Source organism: Lonchura striata, chromosome 5, assembly GCF_050655825.1.
Source record: "Lonchura striata isolate lonStrDom1 chromosome 5, ASM5065582v1, whole genome shotgun sequence".
NCBI lineage: Eukaryota > Metazoa > Chordata > Aves > Passeriformes > Estrildidae > Lonchura > Lonchura striata.
This window is the reverse complement of record NC_140707.1, coordinates 53,179,624-53,204,654: the sequence shown is the minus strand read 5'-3', so window position 1 is coordinate 53,204,654 and position 25,031 is coordinate 53,179,624. Positions and strand designations below refer to the sequence as shown.

Sequence of the window (25,031 nt, the reverse complement as noted above, 5' to 3'; positions counted from 1 at the left end):
AAACAATACCATAAGAAAACACTCCTCTGATCTAAATTACTGTCAAAGGCTGTTCTATGAAGCAGAATTTTCTTCATTGCTTCTAAGTCTCTAAAAAGAATGAGATATTTTAACTAATGAACAGTTAATAAGTGAAAGATGTTACAGTGTTACTAATGATTTAAAGAAACATCTTGAGATCAGTTTTCAAGCTTTAAAATGTTTCCACTATTTTCCCCTTATTGTAGATGGAATATCAGTAGGAAAAGGGCTTGTTAACACCTGGTGTTTGATAGCTCAGTTCACCCAGCAGCTTGTAATGCCAGCTCCCATTGAGTTTTTATGGATGTTCATAATCTCACTAAGATTTACACACTTAAGTGACATCATCATAAGAAAGAAGCAGTCTGCTACAGCATGAAAAGTATATTGTTTGATGGATAAATGCTCTACTAACATAAATTGATTCAATTTAGTTCAACCCCAAAACTCTCCTAGAGCTGATGCTCTGTGCCCTGGAAAAGAAGGCTTGCATGCATTATGGAGAAGCTACCATTTCCCCTCTGATAAGGAAGAAAAGTTTCCAAAGTGTGCTTGTGATTGGCACAGACTGAGCCTCTTTCACCACTTCTGTTTTCAGGCAGCTACATTTAAAAACTTACAAGATACTGAATTGCTCCATTTTCATATTTCCTTAAGTACATATTTTGTTTTAAATACTACCAAGTACAACCACTATTTGTTATACAATTTGTATACAATTAGATAATTGACACAAGTCTATTAGTAAAGGATTAGAATCTATTTTTAAGACTAGACCATCCTCCATACATCAGAAAGGAATAACAACACAGCATCAAGTTTTAGCATCAGGGCTGTTTATGTATAGATGTTTATTTTGTTGTGTTACTGTAAGACCATATTGTGGTTTATGTTATATAACATAGGGAATGGTTGCACTAAAGTCCAAACATGTAAAAAATCTCTACTTATAAAGGCTTTAGAAAACACTTGAAAAATGTCCAAACCTGAAACCACAGATGTGGCTTATACAAAAATGAAACAGGATGGCCATGCTAAACAAAATACTTATAAGGCAGATGATCTGGAATCTATGTATCACAAGCTGGCCTTCTAAAAATTCTTGTAAACTTCAGTTTTGCCTTGTATAAAAGGAGCACTGTATAAAATTAATTCAAATTTGGGATCTCATTTCATTTGAGTGACTTGAAAAATAGACAAGTCTTAACATTATTTAGCTTTGCTTCAGTTCTTGGATATTATATTTTTCCCCTACCTGCACTGTTCAATAAAGTTGCATCATTTGCTACTGAATTCCTATTTTATTTCTTGTCCTCATTTTCCCCTTAGTCCTGGATACCCTTGACTTTATCTTCAATTCCCTCTGATCACATTGTTTGCTGCGAGCAACACCTTTTATTCTGTTTATCTCACTATGGACTGGAGTTAAAAGCTGACCTTCACACTGAAACCCTCCTCAGATCACTGCCCTCATGACAAGAGACAACAAGGTCTTGGTAATATAAGTACTAAAGATATAAGAATTAGCAAGCAAGACTCTAACAGTAATAATTATTCAGGCAACTGGAGCTGTTTCTACAGCTCTGGTGCCTCAACAAAAATCTTTACAATGCTACTACTCCCTGTTTTTATCTGATCTTTTTTAGCCTAAAGAACTTGGGGCTCTAATTTAAAGAACCATTCAGACCAAAATCATTGGGAATTGCAGAAGCAAACTAATAGGCAGGTGTTTAAATGTTCATGCAGGAGGTATAGCTAATGTGGACCACAGTGACACTAATAAGACTAAGAAAGACTTGAAGAAGTCATCTAATTCAATGCTCTGCCCCAGGACAAGATCAGTAACATTTCAACCTCCCTTAGATTAGTCTTTCAATCCTGTTTTGGATGACTGACAAAATAAGTGCCTTACCATTGATAATCTAACATAGAAGCACAATAGGAGCAAAATGAAAGAAAACTCAGACTAACAAAGGTGGAAGAAGGTTAAGCAAACCCTTTCAAGCATTCAGAAGAAAAAAAAATTGTCAAAAATGTGACTCAAGTCCTATTTTATATGTGCACATTATTCTGAATCACTTCAGCCCTGTAAAAATTTGGGCCATGGGCATGAAAATAAAAGCAGTCTGCTTTAGTTCTCATTTGAGCTATGCTGGAAAACTGAACTAGTGTAGAGTACAGAGAAAGCAGTTACCAGTTCAACCTCTGTAAAAATATGACACAATTTGGTTGCCTATATTACTAGATGTTTGAAATGCTTTGTAAGGAATGTGTAAATTACTGTGTTTTTTCACTGACCAGACACAAACTGAGCCTCACGTCAGGCAGCCAAGGCTGAAGTATCTATTAAAGAAAAACTGAAGCTACATATTGATCTTTCCATTTTAAGCAAGGGGAAAAAATAATTTTGCAGGAAGAAATCAGAGACTGGAATAAAATCCTCTGCTATTGTCCCCACATCCCACTTTGATTCCCTTGTGAAAGGTCAGAATGTAATTTATGTTGCCCAGTGGGAACAAGCAGTAATAATCAAATACCAAAAGCACTTTATTTGTATTGACACTTTAAATTCTATTAACTCTCATTTATCTAGAGATTCTTTATCTGTTTTGTGCATTGGGTAAAGTCAGGACATAGAAACACGAATCTAATTTACATATTTGGGGTTAGGCATGAGTGTAGCTATTTTGCTTCCAGGAGCAATGTGAGACTGAAAACACCTCAGTTGCCTTTGGAGGGTGCATGATCTAAGATAAAAAGAACTTGTGGCATTATACCTGCTTCTTGAAGGGCCAGTGGCTCTCTACCACAGCTCTGCAAAAAAGAACAGCTCAGTTCCAGCAGACCTGAAGTCTCTGCCTTGGTGCTGGTAGCTGGATTAGCTCCATTAGAAAACTTCAGATGTTTCTGAATCTCATTTCCCTGTGTACATATTATTAGGGAGATAACATGGGAGTTAAATATACAAACAGAGAGTGCACGTGCAGTCCTTTCCCATTAATACAGTGTTATTGTAGGGAAGCTGGTCAGTCAGTAACAATAACGAGAGTAATGCCTGTAAGGCCCTTAGTCAAATGTCAGTGATGAGGACTGGGAAGCTAACCAGTTAAAAATAACCAAATGGCAAAAACTATGGAAGTGACAAGCTCTCTAGAGTGAGTACCAGAAAATAATTAAAAGCATGTAAGAAACTGATGAAAGAATAAATTTATTAAGAAGCACTTCCTATCAAGACTGCATATTAGACAGTGCTACAGTATCTTCAGGGAAATTATTGCATTATTTGAAATTTTCCTTGTAAAAGCGGTGGGAGATATCAGTTTATTACAGAATGGAATAAATGAGAGCAAACAGGCCTTTTCCTTTACTAATTATTACAAGTCATTAAATTGATTCTTCTGTTTGCATCACTTTAGAAAAAGGAAAAGAGAATTCTAGGATTCTGTAGCAACCCAATCAGTCTTCTCAAAGACGCATGCTATTCACAAAGTTGTGCCACAACCAAGAGCACCAGGTACTCAGTAAGTAGCAAAGATGCAAATTCATTGACCCAGAAAGACTTCCACATTCAGTGAATTGTAGAATGTTTTCTATTTAAGTCACCAAAGATAAGGTAAATTAGAGCTTTATGCTCAGTTTACTGATGAGAAAAACTGAGCTGCAGACTGGTAAAAGCATTACTCAAAATCACAGAGAAAGTCATCTCTAAACACGAGGCTGGGATTCATGAACTTCTGACTCCTAGTTCCATGACTGGCCCCTTTCATTTCTGACCATCCTTTCACACAGTTGCTCTATTTCAGATTGTAGCATTGGATTTTAATGACTTCGTGCTTTCCAGTGCCTTTAGCGAGCAGGGAGAAGGCTGATGTGGATGCATAAACCCCTTCTGTCACTGCATGTCAGCATGTCAACCTGGGATTACAGCTGGCACTGTTTTTTCTGCAGGCAATGTGATCAGAAAAGCACAAAGTTGTTCAAGCCTGTGATCCCTGAGGACAGATGTTTGTTTGCTCATTCTTACTGTGCACACATGTGTGCTTATGAGAGAGAGACAGGGAGAGAAGGAGAGTTAGGCAGAGAGAGAGATAGAGAAGAAATAAAACATAAAAACTGTTTGACCAGGAGAACTGAAATAGAACTAACCCAGGAGAGAAATGTAAATATATTAATGTCTGGGAACTGACTGCACTGTGCTGTGCAGCAGGATTCTATTTAGCCTGAGTCTCCATCTGAGAAATATTTCTCCATCCTTCTCTGCACTACATTATACAGCTACATTTGATGTACCATCAAATGGCTGAAGCAATAGCAATTTGTTGGCTGGGGCTTCGAGCAATGTGTTCTAGTGGAAGGTATCTCCACCCATGGCAGGGGGTTTTGAACTAGATGATCTTAAAGATCTCTTCCAGCCCAGGTCCTTCCATGGTTCTAATTAATCTTATGCCAGCAAAGGAGAAATTTACCAGAAATCACTGCTGATAAGATTTGTGCTTGGTACCTGGACCTCATACTATCATGGAGCAATGGACACCTACAAATGAGAGCAGCTCAAAATATCTGAAGGTTCAGTCAGGATACACATGCCTGTGTGAACAGCTATATACTTTGGCACGGAATTGTTGGGAAGACCAAGCTATCAGGATATACCTATATCTCTTAGCATGTAATTACTATTAATGGAAAATGGCTAGATGTCAAAGAAATACAGGGGAAAACACATGGATTGTATCTGTTTTGCACCACAGTATCTCAGACACTGGGACTAAAAGGCCTGTGATAAGTATATGAATGCAATGCCAATACTTAGGGATATTCCAGGGTTCTTAAATCAGATACCAGGTGAGAACAATTAGGCAGAAAGATGAATCAGTGCCCTATGGATACTGTATTTTGGAATATTTTAAGAAATCATTCTGACAAATAAGCAAATCTAGGACTGGGAAATCATAAAGTTCATCTCTTAATGAGTTTCAGTTTATGCTGTACTACCATTGTCAAAGGTTAATGCAACTTTTCCTAGGCATTCTCTCTGTGTTGCAAGAATTTATCTTACAAAGAACCTAGTCAATAGAACTAAGCTAAGAAGAAAGCATTGAGACTTGAGAATCAATACCATCAATGGAAAACAAATCAGAGAAATAGAGAAAAATTAGAGATGTCACTAAACTACCTAGGTTTTGGTTTGTTATGGTTTAAATTTGGCTGAGCAATGGGGTCGCAATGCAGCAGAGTACCTTCTCCAGCTGCAGAAGAAGTGGGAGTGTTTCCACACAATTATGTCTTCCTGAATAAAGTAATGAGGGGAAAAAGTCTTTCTAACTGAGAAATACAAATGCAATTACTGTAGCTATGATACAAACACAGCATATTTGACTTCATATTTCAGATCACAAACTAAATGTAAAAATTTTTTTCAGAAGGACACCTTTTGGGGCATATTTTTGTTGTTGACACGGTGGGTTACTGTAATTCTGTGGAGCATCAGACACTTGACAGGTTTCAGACTCAATAAACTTGATTAGAGGAACAATCAGGCCCTGGGAAGAAAAAGAGAATCCCAAATCCAAAGCCATCAGAAAGAAGTGTCATTTTGACCATTAAAGCAAATTTTCTTCTAAAGTATTAGGTATTCATCTGTGGATTTGACATATTGGACACCTAGTCTGGTTCAGGAAGATGTAAGAGTGTTGCTACAGTAATTCAGCTAACATATAATGCATATCTCTGTTTTTTTGGACAGCACCAAAAATCTTTCACTCAAACTGTAAGTACTCTCTGGTAGTATTTTCTTTATCTAGGCTAAAAACAAGATAAATATTTTGGCTAAATTAAAACTAGTATTGCCTTTGTGTCATGTATTTGCATGTTAGAACAACCTTTCGTGTGATTGTTATGTAGCAGTGATAAAGACTGCTACAGAAGAATACTTCTTATTCCTCTCCCCTCTCCCTTAAGCACTATAAGTGGGATCTTGGGTAGGAATTAGGTGGTCATGGCAATTTGCAAGAAGATACTTTTCTGCATTTGCTTCCTTCCTTAGGTAAATTCCTTCTATCAACTCTACTGCTGTCAAATCATATTGTGCTGTTTGTTCTTCTTTGTTACCTTACATGTCTTCATAAAGACCCATGCATTTCCCTCTTTCTTGATGCCAAGCTGACAAATTCCAATGCTTGATAGACTGCCACTTGCATGGGCTTGAGGTACTTGGTGAATGCAGTGTGTTGTAAGAGCTCAGATAAGTTTTAAGAAACAAAACAGGAGCAAGAGATACTGGAAGCTGCAATATAATCACTATTTTTGTTTGTTTGTTTGCTTTCTGTCTTTTCTCTCTTCTGTCCTTATAAACAGAACTTGGAAGAGAGAAAATCCTTGCAGCACTCATGAAACTCTTTGAGGATGGGAAAAATCAGAAATAAACCACAGCTTTGTTTTTTCTGTGGGAAAGTGAAACACAAAATATATAGCAGTTAAACTCTAAGCAAAGTGGCAACATTTATGTAACTTTTATATCATGTCAAATCCTATCCCATCATCGAGCATGAAAACACATGCATTAACATTAGTTTTTTGCACAAATTCCAAAGAATGCTTGTTTGTTGATGACTTCATATATGGAGATTTACATGTCATTGGATACAGGGGAACAAAACTTGAGTGTTCTTATCAGGTAGTCATATTTGTCAATTTTCCAATCCTATAAATATATTATAGATGCTATGACCCTGCAGTGACAAGCTACAATCAACTCTTGATTTCATCAACTTGTCATGCTTTAATCATCCCTCTTGGCAGATCTTTCAACATATGTTGCAGTACTGCCTTCAAAATCTGCTTCTCCAATTCTGTTTTATTAACCCTGTCTTTTTATATGTTTTAGGCTCATTATGAAATGCAGTAAATCTGTCAAAGGCACTTTATATGCTGTCTCCAATTCATCTTGATAGGAAGCATCTGAGAGCTCATTTAAGTCCCACAAAATTAGTACAATATGAAAAGTCAAAATCCACAACAAAGTATGTGACAAGAACCCTGATGATAGTATTCAGCCTATAGGGCTAATCAGTAGCACCAAGAAAAAAATCCCTTCAACATGTAGATGAAGCAACACATTAATGATTCCAAGTCATCCAGCACAAGATCCATGTGTATTTTCATGAAGACAACTGGATTCAGCTAAACTTCTTACTATTATGTTAGTTTCAGAAGCAAGGTTTCAGAAGTGAAAAGGAGATCATAACAGCCTCAAGTCTGAGGGAAGGAAAAGATTGCTACAGGGGCACAAGACGGCAGAAGCCAAAGTTTTTGCGGGGAGTTGAAGGGTGGAAAGAAGAGGAAATGATATGTCAAAATCCTTCTGCAAGATGCAGAATGAATTTGGGGGAGGAGAATCCAGGCTCTACAAAGCACAGAGGATTAGAAATTTTCTCTAAGGCTCCATTACTGAATATTTGTAAATCACTGAAGTGGTGCAATATGAGCCATGAAGAGGTACTGTGCAGGGATAAGTAGAAACTTAGAAAGAAAGAAAGAACTTGTTACAATGACTCACTGACATCTCAGTTAGTTCTGCTTTTGAGTTTTCCTTGTTAATTTCACAATCAGCATTAGACTTTGCATCATTGAGCTCACAAGAACTAATAATCACAACATTGCATATTATTTACAATATCAATGCACGTGTCAGCTGAAGAATGAACTAATATGTAGTATTTTCCTAATTTCCCCAGTGATGCTACTATTAGACCATCTAAACTTACCTTCTTTTTCTTGTCCAAAGCATTATAAATTAAATAAAGCAAAGTTGGAACAGGTAATATCCCACTGATAACAGTTAAAAACAGACAAGCTTTCAGAAACAGAAGATGCAAAAAAAGTACAGATGGAGAAAACTATAATGTAACTGATAAAAAAAAACCAAAAACCACAACCTTTCAAGAAGAACTTATATATCCAGAAAAAAGGCTGCTTTTGTCAACTGCATTCAGCTGACTTAAAACATATTAAAACCTAATAAAACCTATTAACCTTCAGTAATTCTGCCTATATAAGTGAAGACTAATACAGATATCACACACGATTTCTCCACAATTAAGGCACTATTATTTTCTAGGTTGGTCAGCAGGTAGCAAAGCAGAGCACAGAGAAGTTGGCTCAGTCCCCTGCTTCAGTCTTGGGAAATCGACTGTCTCCCCATGTTCAGCAATAAAGCCAGTGAGATGAACTCTAGCATGCACAAAGAATCTGGATACAATCTTGTGAGACCTTCTGTTTCCAGGATAAGATGGGAATTATATATAAAAATCAGCAGTCATGGGTGGGAGCTGCCCCGTATGCTTTACATCAAATAAATACTTGCTAAATTTTGTCTTTAACAACTACAACAACCACTGCATTATCTGAGGAAATTTCTCATCATAACAAGCTCTTGTGTGTTTTGTGTAATTCCTTTACAAATAACCTTGAGCCTTCTGTATGTCCTCTTAATATCTCAGGAGAGGATCTCATTTTCTCCTCTTCTCTTCCTCTCCTGCCTGCCTTTCCCAACCCCCCTCCTCAATTATCTCTTGCTGTCTTCTGGGTGGTTATGTTTAATCTCAGGATTAGGCAGAAGCCTGCAGTTTGCTTTGAACAGCTTATCAGCTTCCAAGAGACATTTACAGGGAGAGAAAGACTCCAGTTTTGATAGCAGTAATTGTATTTAGCTTGTAAGATACAAGGCTATTTATCTCATGGTGGGGAAATCACAAAGGGGGAGAAAGAAAATGTTGTCAATAAAAACCAAATAAAGCCAGAAAGAATGGAGAGAAGAGAAAGAAGAGAAGAGGAAGAGGAGGAGGAGAGGAGAGAAGAGGAAGAGGAAGAGGAAGAGGAAGAGGAAGAGGGAGAGGGAGAGGGAGAGGGAGAGGGAGAGGGAGAGGGAGAGGGAGAGGGAGAGGGAGAGGGAGAGGGAGAGGGAGAGGGAGAGGGAGAGGGAGAGGGAGAGGGAGAGGAGTTCTCACAGTCCTTTCAGTAGAGGGATGAGGTGGGAAATGGACCTCACTGAACAAAAAGATCATGCCAGTTGTGGAAGGAGACTTCATTTCCACATCTCTGGAAATGAAATCTGGGTTGTTTTTTTTTTTTTTTGTTTTTTTTTTTTTTTTTGTTTTTTTTTTTTTTTTCACAGAAACTTACAATAGTATTCATCATGAATTGTGGGGTTGACCATGCAATACTTACTGCTTAAACCAGCTTCAGGTTCCTCTTTTATAAAATGCCCTTTCCATTTCACATTAGGAATATTCAGTCAGTATTTAGTCTGCTCTTGCCAAAACAGCTTCATGCTTCATTTTTCCCACCTCACAATTCCTGTAAAATCTCTGATGCTGGCTTAAGTTCTCCTACTCTATGACTCCATCTTTGAAGTGTCTACAATAGGTTTGGGTGAGTATTTATGAAAAAAATAATAGGATCTAGATATTTTGAATCTTATTAGGCTGCAACCAGTATTCTAATTTGGTACAATCAAGCAAGCATGCAAGCAGGGAAGGGTTTACATCATCTCACTGAGAAAGATTTAGCACTTTGCAAAAGTATCAAATGGGTAAGAGCAATTTAAAAAAATGCCAAATTCCAAATATTCTGATACTTTTAATCATAGAATACTTTTCCTAAAGGAAGAATAAGATGGAACCAAGCTTTCAATCTTATCAAGACAAACACAAATGTTCTTTCTACCACCCTAATTAATTTTCCATAGTTAAATCATATGAAATGAAAAATACATCTATTTTTTCTATGTTATAGAGACAAAGTATATCATTTCAGGTGTCCCAAAACGTTTCTCAAAATTGTGAAATTTTCTCAAAGACAAGAGATCACAAAGTGAAAAAAAAAAATTAAGAAAAACTGACAGTCATGAAATTCTTTCTATAGCCTTTGTTGCATCACCTTTCACTTAAATGCAAGTTTAAGTGAAAGGTGATGCAAACTTTCACTCTAACCTCTGCCTGACATTCTCTATTTCTTTGTGAGCAAGTAGTTTAGACTCGACTAGAATATTTGGAAAGCAGCTGCAACAATTATCTAGCTCAATCAGGGCTGGCCAAAAGTCAAAGCATGTTCTTAAGGGCATTGTCGAAATGCCTCTTAAACACCTTAGGGGCATGAGACCTGCTGACAATCTCTCTAGAAAAATGGTTCTATTTGACCAGTCCTTCAGTAAAGTAATGCTTCCTAAGATCTATTGTGAACCTCCTCTAGCACAGCTTTGAAGCATTCCTATATGTCCCATCACTAAGTACCATGGAAAATAGCTCAGTACCTGTCTCTGCTTCCACTCCTCAGAAAGCTGTAAAGAGCAATGTCACCCCTAGCCTACTTTGCTCCAAACTCAATGACCCCGATGTCCTTAGCCTCTCTTCCTAGGACATGCCTTCCAGCCCTGTTGCTGTCCTCTGGACATTTTCATGGATGTTCACATCCTTCTCAAATTTTGGAGCACTACCATGAGGTCTCACCTTAGTGAGACAACACCAAACAGAGCAGGACAACCACTTCTTTTGACTGGCTGTCTGTGCTGGCTTTTATGCCCCCCAGGACATGGTTTGCTGTTGTCACTGTCAGGGTCCACATATGACCTACACTGAGCTGCTGCTCACCGGCACCCCGGATCCCTTTCTTCAGGGCTGATCTCCAGCCACTCCTCTCCTAATTTCTAATAATGCCTGGTGTTACTCTGCCCCAGGTGCAGAATCCAAATTTGTTCTTGCCTAATTTTATCCCATTATTTTTCCAATACTCCTATCCAGCTAGAATCCCCTGCAAAGCCTCCTGTCCCTTGAGGGGGTTAACAGCACCTCCCAATTTAGTCTCATTAGCAAACTTCCTACATCTACTACCTCCCCTTCATAATGAGATAGGTGACTTTACCACAGAAGAATGAATATATTGAACAGAACTGTCCCTAGAACTGAACCCTGTGGAACAGCTCTGGTGACCAGTTGCCAGGCAGAGATGCAACCCCATCCACCACAGCCCTTTGAGCTCTGCAGTTCAGCCAGTTCCTAACTCAGCACACTGTGCACAGCTCATCCCACAGCTGGGCATCTTGTCTGCAACAGTGCTGTGAGGGATAGTATCAAAAGCATTACTAAAATCCAGGAAAAACTACAACTACTGCCTTCTCTTCATCCATGAGGCAGGTGACCTTACAATAGAAAGACATAAAATTAGTTACATGGAACATTCCCCTTGTGAACTCATGTTGAGTGTGCTTTATGACTGCATTATTCTTTAAAAGCCTTTCAATAGCATACAGTATAATCGTCATAATTTTTCCAGGATCTGAGTTTAGACTAACAGGTCTGTTGCTCCTGGTATCTTTTCTCACACCCTTCTTATAGCCTGGAATAGCAGTGGCTAGGTTCCAGTCAGCACAAGGGACCTCCCCAGACACCAAGACCCTTTTTAGATAATTGAGAGGGGATCCTGCTGCTAGCACCCTTCAGTATTCCTTCAGTTAGCTGGAAAAAATATTCAAAGAAGCAAGTAAGAACTCACCCAGTTTTCCTCCCTATCTTACATAAAGTGTATGGCACAAATCAAGCTACTTCAGATCTTTCCACCAAGCAAATAAAGAAATACATTTTAGCAAGGCAAGGTTGATGCCTTTCACATTTTAGATAGGTAGGAGAATCTAAACTACTGTCACGCTGACCTGTTTCTAAAAAGCTTATTGTTTTAGACAAAGCCTTTTTCCCACATAGACTAACAAAGATGTAGTTCAAGGTGGATTGCTTTCAAATGAAATTGAAAGAAGATATGCCCAACAGTTCAGGAACATTCAATCCTTGGAACTGGAAATCCTTGGAACTACTCTGAAAGAAAATCCCAGCACAGATACCAGGGTCTCCTAGTACCTGTTTTATAGGTATGCACTTATCTGGCCAGAGCAGTCAGTTCTGCTGCCAAGAGCTAACTGTTCAGCTTTTCCAGAAATACAATTTCCTCTCAGAAATGTACTTCAGAGACCAAATGAAGTAGGAGCATAGAGGATGAAATATTTTTTTCTTTTATCCATAGCAAAAAACCTGCAAAGGTTTTTTTTTTTTTTTTGAAAGTGCAAGGACTACTACAAAAAGACTGAGAGATAACTCAAGAATGATAAAGGGGAAAAACATAAAATATGTACTGTATGGATGAAGTAATGAACCCTGATAATAATCCAGTTGTTTAATATTGTCTTATTTCTTGTTTCTAAAATGCATTAAAAAATCCAGGCTACACTTGTCTTGCTGGATCATGCATTTCTTTAAATGACAGCTCCTTCCTACCTGTTGCTTTCTTTCCTTTAATACTCTCCTTTAAAGTATTACTTTAATAAGATTTTATTTTTTTATCATGGATACTCTTATTTTACAGCTTCTCTTCGCCTAGTTTTGTTGGTTTTGTTTTTGTTTTTTTTTTCCCACTGCAGAAAATGTAGTTGGTGCCTGGATGAATGAACAGGAATATCAGGCTTGTTTTGACATACACTACAAATCTGGCATCACACAAAGTACTTCTTTACAGGGAAAGACAGTGAACAAACTAAAAGAAACCGTCCTGCTTAAGAAATAATGAAAACTTAGGGACTTAGGTATCCCAGTTATGTGTAAAAACTGAAGATTGATTTCTAACTATTCTGAAAATTTCTGTAAGCTGTTTCATCATTAAACAATGTATTTCAATATAGAGAAGGCTCTCCCCAGGAACATAAAAGCAGGAAAATAACAATGACCAAGCACAACCTGTTTTCTGGGAGATACTTAAAAGGATGAAATAATGAGAGACAACAGAAGGGAGGCAGCCATAGAAAACAGTACTTTAGACTACAGCAAAAGCTTTATACCCTGACTGTGAAAAATGATATCACATTGTGATAATCAATTTAATGAATCAAGGATGAAGAAATTTGCTATCAGTACAGCCAATGGAAAAAGCCCATCTCCTTATTTCTATTCTTGAGAGAGAGGAGGGAGGGCAAAACTAATGCAAATAAATCACAAACAGCCCAATGGTTTTGGCTGAACCACAACAGCTGAATTGCAGACAGCAGCCTCTGTGCTAATGCCACTTCTTTGACATCTCCCAGCTCTCAGAAGCTTTGTCTCAGATACCTATACTGGGCCACTGCTCTGTCTTACTGTCCAGTAAAAGAAAGTCTGGTACTTTGAAATGGTACTAAAGATGAGAGATCATCCCTAGTAATTTGGATTATTTCAGTCACAAAGACAACTTTAGATCCAAGTTAATTCTCTCCTTTACCATTTTTCTGTAACCCTTTTCCTTACAAGAAAGTGCAAAGCTGTGTTGCAGGTGGCTGGAATGCAATTGGATGCCTTAAAACCCATAATGTCCGTGCTTGAGTTGTAAGTTTGCTGACATTCTATTTTCCTTGTCTTTTATTTGAAGTTGTAAAAATACAGCTTTGGAGCGTTTTGGTCCCATTGGGCTAGTTTCAGTTAATTTCAATTTGACTAAAGACTGTATTTTAAAGAAAGCCAATATTCTCTCACTTTGCTCATTCAATGAATATCCAACTTTTATTTGTACTTTTCATTGAGCAAGTAATTATGGGTCTAATGTATAATCCTTCCACAAGCAATATAACTCGGTGAGGAACACCGAAATGCCATTCAGAATGCAGCCCTGACTGAAGATTGCACTATGTGTGATGACAAAGAAGGTACATTAGATAGTTTATCAAATTTGTAAACATTAGGGTATGGTACTGTGTGGAAAATCAAGCACACATGAAATTGTTCATTTTATAGCCAATGCAGTGTGTCCAAGCAAGCATGGTCTACAAATACAATGTTTTCTAAACACTACAAATAACTGTGTTTCCAGAATTGACATGATGCTATGCAAAACACAGGGGATTAGTCAACTACTATCACTCAAGTTTGATAGGAATTTAAATTTTCAGCAGGTTTCAGTTGAAACACACTGGATTAGCCTGGGTCCATCCAACCACAAAGCCTTTACAGAACTGAATTTCTGCTGAACACAGGTTTGGTCTTGCAGTCAGAGCAAAACACAATAGTGTAAGTTTGGTTAGTGAAAGACAGACAATTAATTGTAAAAGCTCCTGGTCAGTCTGTTTTTTAAACCATTGATTGCACAAAAAATGGGACTAATAAGTATTGGTTTCCTGTAATAATTGGTTCATTGAATCTTTTCTGAATCTTAGGCATTCATAATGCCACTATATTGTATGGATATTCTGGTATTTAATATTAAGCCACAGTCCTTTTCTTTGGGAAGGCTGGAGCATTGCCCTACTCTCTTGGCTTTTTTTTTTTGTTTGTTTGTTTGTTGGTTTGCTTGGGTTTTTCCCACAGCAATGTAATATCTTCTGGTTTTTTGATTTTTGAGTATTTTTTTTTTTTTTAAGTTTGGCTAAAATATTGGTTTGAAAGAAGTAGGAAACAAATAAGGGAGAAACCTGCACACATGAAGTGTGGCTCCATAAGCCTTATTTTCACAGGGACAGGCTGAAAAATTCATCCTCTACAGACAAAAATTGAAATATGTGGACAGAAAGGAAAAGGTGTTTGGAAGATAAAGGTGTCCTTTCTTCTTAGGGTACAACTACACACACTCAATACTAGCCAAGAACATAAGATTAATGCTGATTCCATAAAACCATACATCTTCTAATGAAAACACAGAAATATCTTTAGCCAAGGCAGAAGCCCAGGGTACTGAGGTAGTCCCTGAGTGTGATTTATTTTCCCTTAAAAAAAAAAAATCTCTAAAGCACTGAGCTGAATATTTTGTTTATTTACACCAGAGAATTACTACAACAAGCAATATAAGAAGAAAATTTATTCATAGGATTTGTAGTGACTGTAATTGGCTGCCAGCTGGATTGGAGGTATTTTACAAAATAATTGATGAAAGGAGCAGAAAAAAGATCCTCAGTTGGACCTTTCCTCTCAATCCAATGGATAGCAGAGCTAGAACCTAACACGGCATATCTGCCGTAGCATTCTCCAAAAAGAATTTTTTCACAGAAATAAGGTTAATAATTGAAATGTATCCTTTTGCATACACCTCACAAAACACTGACAAAGGGACATATGTAGTAGAGAGCAATATAGCACAGATGACTCACACTTTAAAATGTTCCTGTGTGTTTCCTGAGGGAGTAGAAGAGATGAAGTCATCACTTTGGAGTAATTTATTAGTACAATGTCACATAAATTAGTATATAACCTCATGTTAGGATATTTCCTAGAATTTAAGTTTCTTTTGAACAATTCCTACACCACTATCAAGCATTCTTCCTGAGTTACTACTGTACAACCAAGAAATTAAGAACTGAATGTTTCTTAGACTCAGTATTGAAAACCAAGATGATCATGGCTTGACCTTAGGCAACAGATGAATAAGAGGAATGTGGTTAACACCGGAGTTCTTTCCTTGTGTTCAGTTTTCCTTTTATAACCATACACATCATCACACCTCAGCTATCTAACACACTGTCAGCAGCACAAAAAGCAATCTGTTTTTCACTTGGAGTAAGTTTGATCTTTCAGCATGGTGGCAAAGTATCATGACATTGTGATTTGCCAGTGGTGGGATAAAACATCTGACAGTCTATCAAGAGCCAGTTATTCACTATTTCTTGTGGATTTGGGGTGATAATTTCCCAAGATACTGATTTTTTTTCCACTGTATTTTGACAGAAAGTCAGCTAGGAGTTGTCAGTTTTGGTTATATGATGTGTTACCCTTTGTATCTGCAAGCCTAAGAGAGAAAGTGAAATTCAGATAAAAAAATATGAGGCAAGCATAAGGTCTGCTCAAATACTTCCTCAATCCTCCATATTCCTTAAATTACTACTCTATATTTATATAGACAGTATCTGGGGTTTGGCTAGAGTCACTGCTCCTTTTCATAAAGTCTGTTCAGAACTTTTCTACCTTAAATATTTAGAAAATATCACAAGTAGCAAAACCAAGTTTGTCATTGAATGGCTTTGTAGAACCAGGATTCACTGAGAGACCTCTGAAATAACATGATCTATGGACATCATACCACACAGTTGGCATGCTAATTCTTCCAGTGTAAAGGACCATTTGTTTGTTTTCCCAGAGATAACATATGCATCACCAGGCTCGTGAATTTATTGTCGAGATGAAGCAACAAAGATTTATATATCAACCAGTTGTTATTAAACATTAGGTTATAGGTACAGATACACTGAAAGAGAAAAACAAAAAGAAAAATATATGTACCTGTGGGGTAGTGCTCATTCACTGGCCAGCTGTCGACCTGAAGTGTTGCATTGCCACCGTTCCTGGTAAAGCGTACTACGTGGTATTTGCCATCATTTACAGGTGTGCTTTCCTCTTTAATAGAGATGTCCACTGTGCCAATATTGAAGACTACACCGATCTTGCCTTGCTCCTGAAAGAAGAAAATGAACAAATGTTTTAAAATTGCTGCCACTTAGCAGAATGTTCTGGCCTCTAAGTCTCCAGCGGGCAGTTCTGCCGGTAGATGGCACTGGGGAATACATAGAAGTCTCATCTTGAGCTTCGTCAGGACACATTTCATTGATTCTGCTTCAGCGCAAACATTTCCTTTCACACTGTTCTTTACAGCATTCACCTGAAGACAGTGACTCATTTGTTCCCGTAAAACACCACAGAAGACAGGCGAGAAACCAGGAAACAAAAATCAGGAGATGTGGATAAAGAGTTATTTGAGCAACATGTCTACTGATTATTACTAGTCATTTGTTATATAAAATGCAGCCACAGACAGGCTGTTATCTCAACACCTGTTTTGTTCTGTTATTCTTCTTGGGGAACAAACAGTCTTCACTCCCAAAAAAATAATTGTGGCATCCAGCAGGAAGAATGCAGTTAGAAGATGAATGGAACTGGAAGGGAGCAGAAGTGTCATTAGCTGACGTAGAAATCTGGAGGGAAGCTACCTAAAAGATAGGAGCAGCCCATCTTATTTTTCTCCATCACACACCAAGCAGTGCCTTACCAATAAAGCAGCGTTTTCCCAAAACTTTGCAACAGCCACTGACTGAAAGGGAAGAGCAGGCAAAACCTGTTATAGTAGCCACAACACTTCCTTCTGCATGTCTCCTCGGGTGATTCCAAGTAATGACCATATTTAATGACTTTAGGTTGCAAAATACACACCCAGAGCATACTTTGATTAGATATATGCATTTAATACTACTGATTTAAACAGTGACAGAAATTCTCATCATGATACAGTTAAGAGGAATGCATCTTCACTCAGTAAGGAGAGGCACAGTATGCTGGTGTCAACAATTATGAAGGCATATTATGTGCACTGCACATATCCTAAACTGGTACCGACAGGCAGAACTAAAATGTATCATATAGGAAGCCAATGCATTTGCTAGCTATCCATACTATAAAATTGAAACAACAACAAAGAGTAGATGGCCATCTTCTATGAAAATATATCTTCCTTGAAAAAAGATGAGGTGTAATAAAGGGTCACAGGACAATTCTGCTCCATTTACTACTTCACATCTCAGCTTAGAGGGCAGAGGATCACATTCTTCAGGGTTGTTACGCTAACTTTACTGCATTCACATTAGCAAATCTCAGTAATAAGAAAGAAATTTCTCCTCTTGTACTTGATGGCCACCTTGGATTTCTCTCCTGAATTTATTCCTGTCTCCTGGTATCAAAACATCTTTTTCTGAATGTTTCACCATGTTTCAATTTCTCAGAGAGGTCTTTCTGATTCCTGCTTTACTTTACATTTCAAAGCTTATTCATACCAAAGTACTCATCACAAATTCCTTGTTTCTTCAATACTCTTTTTTTTTTTTTACATTTTCTTCCTAACACCAAGTTTCCTGATGTCAGACTACAACATTGTTTTATGAAAGGAAAGAAAACAATCCTGTAGCTGAAAAGGTCATGAACAGTGGTTTAACTACTTGAAACTTAGCACTGAAACAGTAAGCATTTTGGTTTTTCTCTCATTAAAACAGTACATTTTATACTGTGCTAAATATATGCTGGATATAAAGTTTCATGTGCATTCATAGTGTTATTCTGTGAAGGGACTTTTCTTCAAGATATTCATATCATCCTTCTCTTTTCACTGGACTGTGAGGTAAATGTATTGCTGCTCCCAGCAGATGCCTGAAATCAGATGCCATTTGGAAACAACCAATGTTTCTTCTCTTATGCTAGCCCAAAAATAAGTGAAGTTTCAGTCAACAAAGATTTATTTCAGATAAAAGCATTGCTGGCACAGCTTTACCATTTTGACATATGAAGTAAGTGATCTCCCAACACTGTTTAGTGAATCTTTTGCTTGTAACCGTATAATTATCTTTACCTGCATAGCAATTACCAAAGAACACATGAGTAATTTTTCCTCAAAGACTCAAATAACATATAGTGACCAGGTAACCTGGCTACTGATATTGAGATTTTACAAGACATTGCCTTGCAATCAGCCTCCTGGATGACTTCTCATATTGCTCTTTAATTGCCATCAATACATCAAGTTTCTTTGGCAAACTGTGCCTGCTCTAAGAAGAGACCACCTTGGTGAAGGTATAGCATGAGTAGGTAAGATGAAGACCTGCACCTTTTCTAATGCAACAGATTAGAATCACCACCACAGAAGAGGAAGGAATTAAAAGACATTTGGCAGAGTGAAAGCTGCATACCTTCAAGGGCTTAATGAGGCAAAGGTAAAAACTTGCAGGTGGGGAAAAGGATGGTGGGAAGTTCAATTAATCTCTACAGAATGAGAAAATGTTTCCGATTTCTCCTCGGAGGAAAAGGAGATAGCACCTTTCACCATTACTTTTCCCAGGGCTTGAAGGAAAAGACCTATTTAAAGAGCTAGTGATAAGAGGGCAAACTGGGAAAGAGATAAGATTCTGGAAGCAGAGGACTGCAAAATGCCAGGGGCCTTTAGTCTGATGGAGAGAAGAGGGAAATGAGCAAACTGATGCCTTCCCCATGCCAAGAGGCATCCTCTCCCAGAGCCAGAGAAGACAACCCTCCTAAAAGCAGTGTAATGCTTTGTTGCAATTAACAAGTGCAAAAATTTGTCTTAAATTAAAAACATGGTTCTTGTGGACAGTCCATTCCAGCTGTCTTCAGATCACTCCTGAGCAGAGGTCTCTGTGACTCTTTAACTAGACTTTTGCAGAATTACAACTTCTGAGACTCTTATTTGGACTAAATAGGAACTTGGTATGAAAATGGTTTTGTTCCAATTACCAGAATAAAACACAACACAATAGGTGAAAAGTAGGGCTACTGAAGCCAAACTGCACACACAGACCCCAAGAGACAGTTTATTTATGATATTTTAAATCTCCAGGGCACCAGACACTATGAAAAAACTAACAATGAGTTTATGCATTCCTGGCAGATGAAAAAAAAAAAAAAAAATAAAGCAAAGCACAGAGAAAATCCTACAGCAAAGAACAGTGACCATGGACACAAGGGGCAAATCCACTATTTTCAACATCTCTTCAATTCCAGTTTCTTGCACTACACTACTTCATTAAAAACAGCTTTTACCAAGGCCTACCTTCGTTCTAAATCTGAAAAACAAACTTTACCATTATGGTTTTACACTTCATGATGGACATAGCCTTTCATTCCTTTCCCCACACATTCAGCTGGTGGATTTTTTTTCCATAGCCAAAAAAGGTATTAACTAGACCAGTAAATATATGAAAAAGAAAGATTTTACATTTGAGCCACTACCTATAAAATTTATTTTGTAGCTATAGGCAAAAATAATCCTATACAGCTAACTTTTCTAACTATACAGCAAGGGAAGAGGTGAGTGCAGAGCCACACAAAATAAACAAGTTATGTGGTCCAAAAGGGTTCAAGAGAAATTTAACAGACAGTGCAGTTTTTTTCCTCACTGTATTGGTATTCAGTGAGTGCCCCAAAAACTTTCCATGAAAAAGCAACCATGAATTAATGTTTTTGAAACCTCAAAGTGACATCAAGTGCTGGCACTATGTCTTGGAAAACTGAGAACCATTTTATTTATAAATAATGAAGTGAACTCAGCATTCAATCTATCTTACTTTTTCTCTTCTTTTTTTAAGGCTACTGTGCCAAAAAGGATTTTTAATGTTTTTTCAAGTATTTGTCTTGTGCTGATTGGTCCCATAAAATTGCTGCCCTCAAAAGCCACATTACCACTTCATTCCTTATAGTACTTCTGGAGATAAACTTCTGCCATTAAGTCTCAAAGAATTTAGAAATATAATTATGATCACATAATGGAACAGTAGTAGAGAAGTTAAAAGAAAAAAAAAAGCACAAAAAACTGAAAAAAAATGTGAAAGGCTTCTCCTTGACCTGTCTACTCTACACAGACTCCTGGCAACAGCTTGTTCTATGTGCAATTACAAAACATTTTCAACATTATTAAAGGACATGAGAGCTAATCTACAGCCTGATCAGGAGATTGGCAATTTATTGCTTGCCCTGATGTATTGGTTCACTTTGGGCAACCTTTTATTTTACCTTTCTGTAAACTAGATTCTTTATCTGTGACAGAGGAGTTATAGACACCTTCTTTTCAAGCTCTTCCAGCCCCAAAAATCCAGATATATTTCACTTAAACACTGAATAGATACTGCCAATTCAAACATTACAGCCCTGAGAGCAACTATAATCTGAGAGAAGCAGGTCTTAAGCTGTCCTCAGCTTCTGCATTCAACTCCTTCAAAACCTGTTTCTTTCCTCTGAAAGGACCTCAGAACAGGTCTGAGGTGCTACAGTTTAGCAGGTATGTTTTAACTTTTGTTTCCCTTCATTCAAAGAGAAGCAGAGCCTGTCGTGTGTGTAAACTCTCACACCTTTGCTTTCTCCATTCAATGCCATTACATTTTGAAGGTGTCTGTCTTTATGTAGCAGACCAGGTAGGAAGAAAGTGAAATGGGGTTGGCAGTGACTTTGTAAGATGAGCAGCTAGAGTGCACACATACATGAACAGCAGTTAAGTTGTACACATACATGAACAGCCACATGCACTCTGTGCTCTGAAGAGGGCTTTACTTTTAAGTTCACTTTTTCTAAATCTAAAATTTAAGTTGTCTGCACAAAAAGTATGTATTTGTTCTCTGTGTTCAGAAAACATTTCATTTCAAAAACCAAGAGAGAGAACTCCAGGCATTAGGACAGATCCTAATCTCAGCTGCATGAATGTGAATCAATAGCAATTCTGTTGAAGAAACTCAATTCCTACTGATGGAAGTGGAAGCAGGGTTTATCCTAGTGTTGCTTTGCTTATTTTTCTGAAACAAAATGTAAAATTAAAGGAAGCATTTATAAAACATACCTGAAATCCAACTACAATCCCAGGCTGTGTTTTCTCACACTCATTGTATTGTATAATATTTAAATAGCAACTACTGCATGTACTGCCTCCTCTTCCCACCCTGGCTGGTTCCAGCATGGCTAGACATCAGCCCAAACCTGGCAGACAGCACTCCTGGTCACTCCATCCTGCAGATCTCTGCTGATTTTGCTGCTCTCATTTGAAATTGATACAAGCTCTTTTAGTAACACAACAAGCCATCTCACGCTGTAGGATGGTTTAGTAAACTTTCCCTCCCCCCCAAAAAATGCCACACACATACACTTCAACTGCACTACCCTCTAAATTCAGGAAAATTGCTTTGTTTTTTTATAACCCTGAGAACTGCATTTCCTGGAATGGCTTGCTTCTGCTTAGGCTCCTCACACTTGCAGTCTATGTTTTAAAAAGAGATTGAACTTTTATTTCTTCCTCTTTGTTTTCACTTCTTTCTTTAAGACTTTCTTTGCTTGATTTCCGTTGGGGTTTTGTTTGCTTGGTTGTTTTTTATTTTTGCTCTGCCTCAAATTTGATTCTGAATGTTAGTCCCTCTGAATGATTGCTCACTTTCTGTGGTTTAGGGGGCTTTTCAGAGCAGTACTAAATGTTGCAAGTTATCCAGGAGAACTGAAGGTATTCATATTCCACAGAGGACGCTAATTTATTACTACAATTACAAATCACTTGATGTGAACTCACTGTAAATAGGAACTCAGAGGTCTTGCTGATTAGAAAGGTAGTAAAAACCAGCATTGTCCTTAGAGGGCCCTTCTGGGCTGCAGCTAGAACTGAACGCATGGCTGGACAGATCTTTCTGGTACACGTGTGTCAATGGATTTAGAAGGGCAAGTATTAGAACCTGTATTCAGCACAGACTATAAGGCAGTTAACTCTACTCTTCTTTGCCTGGCCATATTCAGTACTGTTCTTAGTATCACTGAGAGGTAAGTCTGAAATCAGGATTCAATATGTAAAAAACTCTAGGCCTGGGCAAAAGGAGAATTTACTGAATGAAGTCTGCCTTTATCCAAACAGTGACAGCAGGAGAAGAACACTCGAGAATCAGTATTGCCACCCTGGCAAATATGATAATCAACAAAAACAGCAAATGCTCTGAAAGAAATGACAGGCACTGAAGTGCACCTGGCTTGGAAGTTTTTTGATCAGGGTGCCAACAATTTACAGTTATCTTGAAACAAGGAAAAAATTTTAAGGGGAAAGGAAGCACACAGGTCAGGTAATTTTGATTTTTAAGGGTTGTTATAAGGAGCAGTAGGTAATTTTTTTGTTATAGGTTTTTTTTTTTTAATATAGCATTTAAGGTGCTCAACCAGATCTATTCAATGCCAGTTAAAACCTATTTATCAGAAAGAATCACACACACACAGGATAAATATATATATAAATTATTACCCTTTGGGGGCATGGTTTTTAAAAGAAGCAGTTCTCAGCAATACATAATTTATAAGGCTAAAAAGGACAATTTTATAATCTACTCTCCTCTAAAATTTTATAGGAGGTCATATATCTTGTCTAAATTGATTCTTTTTTAAACTACAGGATATATTTTAGAGCAACATTTGTGATTTGCAGCTGAGGAAAGAAGTCTTGGATTCATTACAGTTGCTACTTTGATGAGATTGGCATAGTGTTGAAAATGGTCAAAAAAGCAAGTGGATTTCAAGAATTATAATGAAAAAGAACAGTGTACAAAAGGAAAACCTCTTTTATAAGTTAAAGGTGGACCTTTGACTTAAATTCTTGAACACAGTATATAGATCTTTACAGGCCATCTCAAAAATAAAAAGAGGAGATATAAAAGGTTCCAAAAAGTAGTACACTTAAAACTGTGTATATAGTCATGAAGCAATGATTCAGCACTAGCTCTTTTTAACTCAAAGAACTACAAATATCTAAAAAAAAGCATTTGACAATTATGTTTAAGCAAAAAAAAAGTACCAAATTCATGGGAAGAATCAAGAGCCATTGAATACAGCATTCCAGCTTCATCTTTCCTTGACTGCAAACTCTCTCTTCAGTTTTACAGAGCATAAGAGAAACTCAGCTCTCTGAGTTTCTTGCTTAAAGGCAGGTTTTCCCATCTTTCATTTAAACTTCCCCAAGGCCCTGAAACTCCTTCAGTTATACTTTTTTTTCAAGTGGAGACACCAGAAATTTTTAATTTTAGTTTACAGAAATTATACAGTCTTACCATGGGGCTCACATTTGAGGCTTATTCATCATGATCAACAGTTAAATTCAGGAGTGCTGTCTGGGAGTGTTCCTTGTATTGAAAGATGATCTCTACACTTTGGGTGGAAACACATTACATGATTTGGCTAAAGTAAAATTTATATCCGTTTCCTTGTTAAGAGTTTAACAAATTTTCCAAACTGTCATCATTTTTCGCCAGTTGAAGGTTTATATGGAACACAGATGGTAATAATAATACTTCTCCAATGGCCCTTCCTACAAGAAGTATGTCTTACTCCTGGTCTTGAACTTTTTTTGATCAAACACCTTTGCAATATGACAGAAATAGAGCCACCAGTGGGATATGAAACTGCCATTCTCTTGGTTTAATTTTACTCAAGCTCCTTCTCTCCCTGCATCTTTCTGTCTTTCAATCTTTGGCTTTTGTCTAATGAAAGTTTATTTTATAAACAAAACTACCCTGAAGAAAAGAAAAAAAAAAAAAAAAAAGCTCAAATTCTGTGACAGTTCTACCAGGGTCAGGAGTGACTCATTATATACAGCACACACAAGATATTTTCACCAAGAAAAGACATGAAATGTAGAAGCTGCTTGTTTATTTCAACCTAGATACCCTGCATAAAATAAGAGCTTTACACATCACTGAAGCAGTTTAGATAACATTAACATATAATATTAGCAGAAGTACACTTAGGAATTAATTTTACACCCAAAGCATACATATTTCATGTAAGGTGATAGCATTAGTACAGATTGAGACCTTTAAATTTTAACTCACTCACAGAGGTAATCAAGATTAGTTAGACAGAGTACAGGGTTGAAAGAAAAGATTTTTGCTTTTAATGCTGGTCTGCTGTACCTTGAAAAAACCACTTTGATTTCTCTCTCTCCAGTTTGCAATTTTATAATGTGAAGTCATGTTATCAAAAGGCTTATCAAATAGTATATCTGTATGTTATCTAGCCCAGTGGAACCCTGGTATCCAGTGGGACCTCCAGATGTTGTTGCAGTACAGTTAATTAATATCAAGCAGGGTATCCTGCTTTACATTATCATCATAATCATGATGAGGCTTGTACTAAGCTTACCCTAAACCCATTTTCTCAAAATCTGGGGGATGCTGTGGCACATCTAGTTGCTCTTGTATCTGATACCTGCCAAGCCCAGTAATCAGTGATATTCAGCAGTCTTAGAAGGGAGGCTTCCTTCCATGCTGTTCACTACCTACGACACAGTACCCAATTAAATCTTTATTCCTGTTACCTAGGATAGCACAAGTACACTGCCAGTCAATTAACAGGCAGTAAAATGTTTCAAGAAACACATGCAGGTGTGTTTAGGCCACACAATTTCAAAAAAGCAATTGTTATTACAGAGCTGGTGAAACTCCAGCCATGAGGCTG

The 25,031-nt window shown here is 37.5% G+C and overlaps 1 protein-coding gene across 25 annotated transcripts in view; it reads right to left on the bottom strand.

The window, feature by feature from the left end:
• Nucleotides 1-25,031, bottom strand: part of NRXN3 (neurexin 3) — a 963,701-nt gene that overhangs the window by 118,354 nt on the left and 820,316 nt on the right. For all 25 annotated transcript variants that reach the window (XM_085582217.1, XM_021542849.4, XM_085582229.1 and 22 more), the window contains one exon: nucleotides 16,296-16,467. In XM_085582217.1, coding sequence (XP_085438343.1) covers nucleotides 16,296-16,467 — 172 coding nt within the window. The remainder of the gene's footprint in view (nucleotides 1-16,295; nucleotides 16,468-25,031) is intronic.